The sequence below is a fragment of the Copidosoma floridanum genome, unplaced genomic scaffold (genome assembly GCF_036245765.1).
Source record: "Copidosoma floridanum isolate Cflo_tuat_1 unplaced genomic scaffold, Cflo_Japanese_pri ptg000004l, whole genome shotgun sequence".
Classification (NCBI taxonomy): Eukaryota; Metazoa; Arthropoda; class Insecta; order Hymenoptera; family Encyrtidae; genus Copidosoma; species Copidosoma floridanum.
The window spans coordinates 6,465,676-6,477,144 of record NW_028321881.1 but is presented as its reverse complement, the minus strand read 5'-3'; the positions used below and the strand labels follow the sequence as shown (position 1 = coordinate 6,477,144).

At 29.6% G+C, this 11,469-nt stretch overlaps 1 protein-coding gene across 1 annotated transcript in view; it reads left to right on the top strand.

The window, feature by feature from the left end:
* Positions 1-4,908: 4,908 nt before the first annotated feature.
* Positions 4,909-11,469, top strand: part of e (nonribosomal peptide synthetase ebony) — a 913,052-nt gene continuing 906,491 nt past the window's right edge. The window contains exon 1 of the mRNA XM_089595875.1: positions 4,909-5,183. Within this exon, the coding sequence (XP_089452001.1) occupies positions 4,946-5,183 (238 nt within the window). The 5' untranslated portion in view covers positions 4,909-4,945. The remainder of the gene's footprint in view (positions 5,184-11,469) is intronic.

Genomic DNA, 11,469 nt, shown 5'->3' with positions numbered 1-11,469 from the left:
GAAAACCTCTTTTAGAAAAGCACGTTGAGGCATCTCAACCAAAAGTGAAGGGAAATTATAATTCCGAAAATATTTGCTCTTATCCAAATAAAGATGGATATGATATATTGAAAAAAAAATCAATAACCATGAAATTCTTGTGTATTTTTTTTTTTAAGCTACCAAAAATATATGTGTATTAAATTCAAAGTTTTGTTGTTATTAAAACCCATTTACATACTATCCTAAAAATCTCAAACTTAAATTCATAAGCTGGCTTAATTCCTTGGCAAGGTACTGCATCGAGTAAGCCAAAGTTGGTCACAGCTAAACGGGATACGCGATCCGCTACATCCACTGATAAGAAATACACGTTCATGCTTGATCATCTTCCTCTCGCGCTGTACGTTGGGCTTGTCACCTACACCTTTTGGACCCATCCTGATAACGTCGGAGCTTGATTCGCAGTCAAAAAGGAAGGAAGCTGTCAGCACCATCCGACGTCACAGCATCCGGAAGAGGACCTCTTCCCCTGACGTTACCATCCGAGTAGTCTGCACCACCCACCGCCCCTACTACCTGTACCGCCCGTGCCTCTCCTCCCACCGCCCGATCAGCCTCTCCCCCACCACCACCTCTCCTCTACCACCCGATCAGCCTCTCCCCCCACCACTGCCTCTCCTTCACCACCTCTTCTCCACCCACAGCTATAGCTAGAGCCTCTCCCCCCACCACTACCTCAGGGGGGGAGCTAAGGGGGTGCCAGAACCGCCATGGTTTACCTACTTCCTTACAGCCTTTTTTCGATGCAATTTTTTACGTCTACACAAAAACTATTTTAAACAACACCGTAAATAATGTCAGTTTGTAAAGAATATATAATAAAAAAAAAAAGAATTTTTTGTTATTATCATACATACTACAAATTTTGTAGTATCCATAGGAAAAAAAAATAATAAGAAAAAAAAGCTAAAAAACTTAGAGTTTTTTTTTTTTTTTTTAACTAGTAAATTATAAAAAAATTTTGGACTTATATTTATAATAATCTCCTATTACCTTAATTTATGTTATAAAGCCAAGTAATAACTTCAGCAAATCAATAGTGTTGGTAAAATACGAAAGTCTTATGTACATGATAATTATGATTATAGTATAGGCAACAACCATTTCATTACTAGTGTAATTTAAGCTTCAGAGTAATGTGCAGGAGAAGTAACTACAATATATTCATAAAGCTTACTTCAGCCGTCCAATTTAACCAACGTAATACATGGAGTCCCCTATCAAAAGGAGTTAAGTAAATAGACAAAATCTTCAAAAATATGATTTTTCATGAAAATCGTCTATATGTTCCATTTAGATTATAGGATTACAATAAAAACATACAGCTGAACTCTTTGTAGCTACCAATATTATGTCACAACTTCGATGTTGGCAGAAAATTGACAAATAATATTATGAAACAAATAAATAGACAAAATCTTTAATGTTTCCGTAAAATATCCTCTGTAACTTTGATTCTCGTTATACGATGACTGTCAACCGGAAGCCACTGACTTCTGTGCACCAAGCAAAAGTATTTTATTAGTTCAATGTCAGCAGAATACAAAAAATTAATCTTAGACAATAAACAAATAGACAAAATCTTCGGAAAAAACCTTTTTTACGGAAAAACGATTTTTCTTATATCTCATCAGAACTACAATTAAAATAAGATGACTGTAAAAACTGATCCAGCTCCCCTCTGACAACCTACCAACATAATGTTAAAATTATGATGTTGACAGGAAAGTTAATACAAATGTTATCAAATAAGTAAATACACAAAATTTTCGAAAAATATTGTGAAATATCGTCCACAAATTTAATTCAAATAATTAGACTGTAACAAGTAACAAACCTTAACTTTGTGTACCTACCACAAGTTTTTCATGAGTTTTTGTCGACAGAAAATTTAAAAGCAAAGTTATTAACTAAATAAACAAAGTTTCCGGAAAAATTCAGATTTTCGTCGTATCTCCTCAATAACTTGAATTAAAATAATAGATTGACTGTGAAAGCTGACGCAGTTGATCTTTGTGTATCGGGCAATAGTGTCTTGTAAGTTTAATGTTAGCACAAAAGTTAAAAATAATTTTAGTTAACAAACAATAGACAAAATCTTTAAAAAAAACAAAGTTTTCGTGAAACATTCTCTGTTACTTTAATTCAAATAACGGGATCACTGTAAAAATTAACGCAGCTTATCTTTGTGAATCTAGTAACAGTAATTTGTAAGTTTAATGTTGACAGATAAGTTACAAATAATGTTATTTACTACATAAACAGAAAAAGCGTCAAAAAAATTAATGTTTTTCAAAAAAATTAGCTCTAATATTTATCAGATAACATACAACAGGATGATTGTAAAAACTGACACACTTTACACTTGTACGTACCTACCAATATTATTTTATATTTACTAACATTATGTTACGACTATGATATCGGCAGAAATGTAACAATATTGCTTTTAAGCAAATAAATAGATAAAATCTTCGAAAGAATCAATATTTTAAAAAAAGCGTCTGCAATTTCTATACTTATTATAGGATTACTGTAATTACTGACACAGCTCGTGCCTATATACTTAGCAACATTATTTTACAATTTGACGTCAGAAGAAAATTAAAAAATATTATTAAATAAACGAGTAGACAAAATTATTTGGAGTATTAATATTTTAGAAAACTTTTTCCATAACTTTAATTTAAATGATAAAATGACTGTTAAGAAATTTTGTCTATTTATTTATTTCATTAAGTTATTATTAAGTTCTCTGCAGATATTAAAGCTGCAACATATTGTTAGTAGGTACATCGATAAGCTGCGTTAGTTCTTACTATCATCGTATTGTTTTAATTGTAGTTAAAAAGGATACTTTTTACGAAAATCTTAACTCTTCTGAAGATTTTATTAATTTATTTATTGACTAACATCACTTTCAACCTTTCTACCGACACAAAACTCATACAAATACTGTTGCCAGGATCATAGAGTTAAGCTATGTCAGTTCTTACAGTCATCATATGATTTAAATTGAAGTTGTAGAAGATGATGGACGAAAGTTTTAATTTTTTGAAAGACATCGTCTATTTATTTATTTAATGTTAATTAATGTTACATAGTATATTTCACGAATATTTTGATTTTTCTAAACATTTCTTGCTATTTATCTATTTAATAATATTATTTGTAACTTTCCTCCTGATTTTACAGTTTAATCATAATATTATTAGTAGATACAAAGAGGTATGCTGCATCAGACGTCAGTCTTACTATTATTTAAATGGAAATGGTAGAGGATATACTACGTAAATTTTGTTTTTTTTTTATAGATTTTTTCAATGTATATATTACAAACAATATTTTTAACTTTTTTGCTGGCATTATAGTTGTAAGATTATATTTTAAGGTATGCAGAGATAAGCTTTCTCAGTTTTTACAGTAATCCTATAATCTGAACAGAAGTTATTAAAGATTTTTTTGAAGAATCTTATTTTTTGGAAGATTTTGTGAATTTCTTATTATAAAAATATTTTTATCTGTTCTACCAAGATAAAACTCATAAGATACTATTTCTAGGTATACAAACATAAGCAGTGCTTCTCTCGCTGTAACGCTGCGAGTAAGGCTTTTTTCGCTGGATCGCAGTGAATGATGCTTTTTTTCGCTGTAGCGGGTCAAGTAAGTTTTTTTTTTCTAGAGCACAGCAAGTAAAGCTTTTTTTCGCTGGAGCACAGCAAGTACGAGTGTACTTCGCTCAAGCTCAGCATGTATGGTCTTTTTTTGTTGATGGGTAATGAATCGTGCTTCTGTTTATATAAGGGCTTAAGGAAAGCTTTTTTTCGCTAGAGCCTGAGCAAAGCTTATCTTCGCCTGAGGTATTGCTATATACCTACATCAGTGATTGCTAACTCACCTACTTGATTTATTGGTAAACTACTTGTACATGGTTTGCAAGAAGGCCGTACACTTTAAAATATATACAGCCACTGCGTGGTAATCACGCAAACTCATAAGATCTTACTCATACATAAATCTTTTAACATATCTACACACTACTGACAAAGCACAAAAGGTTACCGTTATAGCTTCTATTATCCATACATGAACACAGCCTGACAGTGATATGATACTAATAGAAACGAGAAAGCCACTAATAAACTAGTCAAACTTATTTAGATGTATTGTTTCACACAAACACTGTAAATCCAAAGTGTATAAGTACACGTTTAAAGTGTGTAGTTAAAATTTTTGTTTTTTATAAAACACATTGAGGTGACGTGGATAATAATTTTAAGGACAACTAAAGCTATGGTTGACAAAGTGGTTAGTCAGTTTCATTAAATTTGATAATTTTTAAAGAAAAAAATCAATGTAGGAATGCTGTGGAGTTGAAAAACTTGGCTGTCACATATCTTACGCACTTGTGAGCGTGTAAAATCTGTGGCAGAAATTTTTAACTCTGTACACCTCTTTAATGTCAATCGTTCAAAAAAAAAAAAAAAAAAATTATTTAGCTTAATTAAGAAGGTGAAATAGTTTACGAAGCATCACTATGATGGTTCTTGAAATGTTCATCAAGACAACTATGAAGCATTTCATAAAAACGAGAATTTTGATGACGCTTTCAATGTGTACTTGAGCGCACTTTGATTTAATAGTGAAGCTTCATTAAATACTGTGTTAAAAATAATAACGACTCTTATTAAATGAGTAACGACAAACAATATTTTAAATGATTTCAGTAGAACATAGTTTGTTAAAGAATAGCCTTATCTAAGACACATAAATAATACTTTTACACTTTTTGAACCATAAAAAATTTATTATTGAATAATCTTGAATCCCTGAAAATTTTTTATTATTAAAAATCTTCTTTGCAGATGCACACAATATCCAGAACATCATCTCATATGAACTTATGAATGAAAAATCAGATTGTATCGCACAGGTTCTTAGACAGTGCTATTTAAAAGACGTTTTTAAAGAGTCTATAATCGGAGTAGCTCTTAAAACATCTAAAGATTTGCCAATAATATTATTAGGAATCATGAAAGCTGGAATGGCATACTTACCCATCGACTTGGAGTTTCCTGCTGATCGTATAATATATATTCTGAAAGATGCCAAACCCACATTGTGTATAGTAGAAGAAACAGGTACCTGTCATCATGCTTGAAATAAAATAAAATTTAAAACGTATACGAAAATCAAAATATATTTTTCTGTTCTATTAATTAAAAAGCATTTTGAAAATAAGACACTAAAAAATCTTTTACTTGTCTTTAAAATTTTTTTAATCAAATATGTTTGAATGCTTCATCTACCGAAAAAGGACGTTAGCAAATAAGACTATTACATCACATAAATTATATACTTAAATGCCTAATTTATAGTTTTTTTATTTGAATGATAGTTTAGAGAATTTGTACTGTCACTTGGCTTTTTCTAGTATTTATCTATATTTTTTTAGAAGGTTTTTACAGCAACCATAATTGTAACCTACTTAAGGCAATAATTGTATTTGTATAAAATATAAAAAAAAAAACATTCTCATGAGAGCACCTTTTTATTGTTAACCAATCAAAATCCAAAGAAACTTGCATTTTCCATGAGTTACACAATAACTCAAATTATACTAGGATTTCCTGTATTTAAACTTTTAGGTGTTTATTTTTTTAGGTACAAGTTTTAATAAGCTTAGTCAATTTTAATTTAAAAGTATATTGCTGTTTAAAGTGCGATGATTAAAAAATATTTGTGAGATAACATGCAATTCCTTAACCCAAAAAAGATTCTTTGCTAAGTCAAATTCGTTGCTACGTCGAGAGTTATTATTAACAAAAACATGATTTATAATAATAATTTTTTTTTGTGAAAACAGTAAAAAAGAAATTTTTTTTTTTTAAATAAAAGATCTTGAAATAATAAGAGCAACACAAAACTGTTAAGTATTTCACCAGTATTATAAATCCATGTAACAGTCACTGTAATACTTTAATAAGCTAGTTTTGACATTGAAATATTGGTTAAAAAAAGTAAATTACTTTACATATTCAATATACTTTTTATCAGCCAAATTTTCAAGGAAAAAATTCCCGGAATTGCATGATTTAACATTGTTCTTATGGGCGAGAGCGATTATTAGCCTTTGTTGCACAAATTTTGAGGCTAGATATTTATTCATGATGAGAAAAAAGTTTAAAAGAATAGCTTAACTTATAAGAAAGACTCTTGTATCAAAGAATGTGCACCTTATCAGGCATTTGAAAAAAATATCTCTGCAAATCTAAACAAAGTCGCGAGCAGGTTTTATGCTAAGAATATGAGAAAGAACTGAGCATCATCTGCTGTCGTGTCAACTGGTCTTTTCATACATAGCGAGACGTCTGTACAAAATCGCTTCTAAAATTTGTTAAACTGGAAATCATGATCTGAAACTTGGTCCAGCCTTTCTTAAGAAATCAAACTATAATACTATGCAAAATAAGTTTGTTTTTCGAAAATTCATAACACACTTTTGTTGACGAAAGTTGAGTCTCTTCTCACTTTTTTTAGCTTATTTTATATCATCCAAAGAACATGTTTTCACGTTTTTTTACTTGAACTATCAGAAACAAGCTGCTTTAAAGTATGTACCGTAATTTGTTCATAACATTTAATGGCTTAACTTTTGAGCACTAACGAGTTAAACATAGTTAAATTAACCATGATGCTGTAGGTGGATGTTTTCATGCATGGTTAGTACAACTCACATTAACACAATGTCTTATGGGAGCCCATGCACATCCACTCACCCCCCCCCCCGGGAAAAACGATCGAACCTCCTTAACATGTCAATTAAAAACGTAAATGTTTAACGAAGTTACTAAGATAGTTTCAGTACACAGTTTGTTACACACGTTGACATAAAAAGCGATATTTTAACATGTAAGCTTACGGAGAAATCGCTTAAATTTCAAGTTCTAGTAAATGGCTTCATTAAAAAAAATTTCTTTTTTTGTATAAAAGAAGAATATTACAAAAACATTTTGGTTAAGTTAAAGCAGTTCCATTAAAAATTTATATTACGACCATCTAGAAATGTGGTTACAGCAGATGACTTGGCAGAGCTACTTTTGGCCTGCTTTTAAAAACTTTCACATGTCACAATGTCATACAAAAAATGGATCCTAATCCCTGAACGCGTTCCTCAACAACATTAGTCAAATGTAGTTTATAATTTTATTTTCTGCAAAATATTTTTTTGGTAGTACAATTGACATCAAACACTCTCTCACAATTAACAGCAGTATCAGCTTTTCTTATTTTCATGGTGGAACTTTCAACAATTCAAGGTGTTTTATTTATTTTCTTTATTTTATTTATTTTTATTATTATTATTATTTTATTTTTATTTTCCTGAAAGTTGGGCTTCGTGACTTTCTATCTTTGTCTAGTTTTATAACAAACGTTCCGTTAACGAATCTGTTTGTTGCCAGCAGCATTCATAGTTATTTATAAGATATTTTTTTTTTAATTGACCTGTTTTAGTCGCATGTTTAAAGAAAAAAATTTATTTACATTTAACTAATGAATTATTTTTTTAGTCTAAATTTAAAATTTTAACTAAATAATTATAAAACTTTATTTAGAGTAAGGAACAGAGAAAATATATTTATTACAGTCATTACTACTATGTTAATAGTAGACGACACGACGTGTTAGTAGCTAAAAAAAGTATAGCGTTGTCAAACGTTCTCTCTCCCTCTCTCTCTGTCTCTTCTAACCTCTCTAAGATCTTATTTTACGAACAGTACTAATACTTAGTGCATAAATTCAAGACTTATTTTTGTAAAAACATCAGCTTCTAAATAATTTAAATTTATAAATAATTGAGAGATAGAACGGAGTTAAACAAATTAGAACTTAGTATTTAGATATAATTGAATATTTATTTAATAATAAAATAGAGTCTAATTATCTGCCGAGTGAGTCGCACGCCATAGTTACTCGTCATACGCCTTACTCTATTGGGATTCCAAAAGGTCACGTGACTCTCGCGGTATATATAGTCACTTGGGAAATAATAACACAGGCCTTGTAGGTGCAATTATATTTTTATTTTTTTTACACGTTCAGCGATTGTAATACGACAAAAGCCTTTCAATAACATGTTTTTGAGGAGATGACAATACCTTAGCTATTTTTTTTTAACTCAATTAGTCTTTTGCAGCTTAAAACTTTTCTTTGAAAGTACGAAAACGCACATTTGACCTGTAAAAAAGTCATGTTTATATACCTATATATAAGCAGCGGTGGGAGGAATTTGTACAGGTTAAATGTGCGTTTTCGCACTTTTAAAGAAAGTTGTAAGCTGCAAAAAACTTATTGAGTAATGGAAAAATAGCTTAAGTAATTTCATCTCCTCAAAAATATGTTATTGAAAGACTTTCATCGTAGTACAATCGTTCAACGTGTAAAAAAAATAAAAACAGAGTTGCACTCTCAAGGCCTGTCTTACTATTCTCCTAAGTGACTATATATATCGTGAGAGTCACGTGACCTTTTAAAATCCCCATACTTGCCCTACCTTCCCGTATCAACTCTTCACCCCTCGCTTCCTTTTTCTCCCACTCTGCCTTTCATACACATATCACATACGTCAGTCAAACTCATATCCCACATTATAACATAAGTTCAATTTTTTTCTTAAGTTAATTTCAACTATTGGCCAAAGAAAACTACAGTGCTGGCTCAACACGTGGCACAATTTTATAATTTTGCAAAATATTGACATACTCCTCTGTTATGACAAAAATAATATATTATAGAGCTGAACTTCCCATTATGGAGTACTGTTTAACTATGATAATACTTGTAATATATAAAACTACTGTATGATAATACTGTTATACACTTGGAGTAGTAAAGAAAAACTAAAAATTTTTGATATTATTTTTTTCTGGTCTGCTACTTCGTTTTAAAAAATCTTTTTGGTCAGTAAAATAATTTTTTATTAAAATAATTTTAATTATGGCATCATTTATTTGACAAACTGTAATTCATTTGATTACGTTTTTAAAACTTTATTTTGTCGAACAAGTAACATTAAAAATATTAAACATAACTCATAAGCCATTGGAAATTGTCTAGCTACCGCTGTGGAAGGTATTGAATACAATCGTATAACTGTATTAGTTTAAAATTTATGACTTCATTTAAAATACATATAACTTTCCTTTATTATTAGTTGCGTTGTCATAATTCTCTACTAAATAAGTACAAAACACAGCAAACTCGTCCAATATTTTACTTTAGGTTTAAGAAAGTTGTTTTTGAAATATCTTACTTTTTCGTAAATTTTCAAAGCAATTTATCATTTAAAAAATGAGAACTAGAATCAGAAGAACTTCTAACCATAATACGTAATAAACACTAATCGAGTCCTACTCGTTACGGTATTTAAATTTTATAATAAAATGTTCCTTGTTTTTTTTGTGAACTACTGGCAGACCATAAATTTGTTAAAAGAATAAAATACAAAGATTGTAAGCACCTCTTAAACATTTTTTTCTGACAATAAGTTTACTATTAATACACAGACATGAGTTTGATTGATGTAACATATTTGTATAATGTTCTAATATTTTTCTTGCGTTGTAGAAAAATTTTATTGACACCCTAAGGATTTTTAATAATAATTCTTACTTTTCATGTTGGAATGGCATTTATTTTCAAATAAGTTATTCCATTAATGTATTTGTCATTTTTCTTCCATTATATAATACATACAATAATTATAACAGAGAACTACGCTTTGTAACATCTACTTATCCAGTTTTTTTACTTGACATCCATTATTTGAAAAAATCTTTATTTCTCGTCAGTTGCCAATACTAATCTATCATTTTTTGTGGTGTACAAATTCTATTCTGCAAGCAATCAATGATACTTCTAGATCCTTGCAATATTTGCCGTACAGTATGAGGGGTCGTAATGAATAAGATGCAAACATTGTTCCGTAGTAACTTTTAAGTTACAACGTAAGTTTAGGTTTCAGTAAATATAAAATTTCCTACTAGAATAACAGACTTTTTTACGCTTAACCCTTGACTTTTAAAAATTGAAAAATTTTTTTTTGTAGATTTTTTAGACATTTGTTCGTATTATCGGATACAACATCTATTTCTATTCAATAAATTGTAGCCAATAAATTGTAGTCATAAATGATGTACTTATTGCATTACACATGTTTTTATTGGTGGTAAGCACACTGAATCAATAGCTTCATTTTTTAAATATTAACATAATTCTTCAATATTTTTCAAATAATCCTTACTAGTTCAAATAATTTTTTTTTCTTTGAATACGTTGATATCTAAGCTAGTTCTTGAATATCTTCGAGTGCGTTGAACAATTTTTAAATGATCTTAGTCACTTTTCTGTCTTATATCAATTGATAAGTCATAGTACTCAAATAACTGCCATAAATTTTAAGCTAGCTTGAATTGGACATACTTATCGGTTTGTTTTTTTTTAATTCAAACAAATACAGAATTTTCGTGAACTCAAAGAAGTTTTCGTAGATTGCCAAAGACTCGTACGTTATTGTTTACAAACAATTAGTCTTTCTTATTACATATATCTAATATCTTGAACAAATGTGAATAAGTGTACATCATAGTTATATGACACCATTGATATTTGATTCATTATAATTAAGTCAGCGCACTTTGATGTTTTACTCATTTCTTTAAAGACTGCTATAGATAATTCTTTATACTCAGCTGTACCACCAGGTTCTACAAAAAGTTGAGATAATCTGTAATTGTTAGCCATTGGACACTATATTCCAGTATGTGATGTAATAGCAGTATCTTTAACTCCAAGATATATTTAACTCTACGAAACTAAATTGTAAATAAGAAAACTTTAACCTGCGTCTCCTTGACCGCTTATAATTAATTTTGAGATGTGATGTAATTCTTTAACTGAACTTATTTTCTGGAGAACTTTTCGCTAATCTGCAGTAAATTCATTACAGTTTTTTCATACAACCTTTAAAAAAATTATTGAGCAATTTCTATTTTAATACGTAGACAACCATAAGGTACGTAAGCAAAATTTTGTTTTGCATTGGTTTGAGTGTATTCTAATTGACTTGAAACTAATTTGTTTACATTTCTCATAACTTCCTATACATATATTAATTCATCATAGTACTTTCTTATTTGTACTATTTGAATTTTGCTGTTTTCTAAAATATTGAACATAAGTTGCTTGTGCAAGGTGTTTTTTGTTAATGGTGTAGATATATTTTGCTTGTGGGTAAACTTTGCTTAGTGCAACAGAGGACCTTGAAAACAGGGTTCAAGAACAAGAGCATAAGCTCTGAGTGTTTAACAATATGAAAAAAAAACTTTATTTATATCTACATTTAAGCATAAGATTATGAGTCAGCGT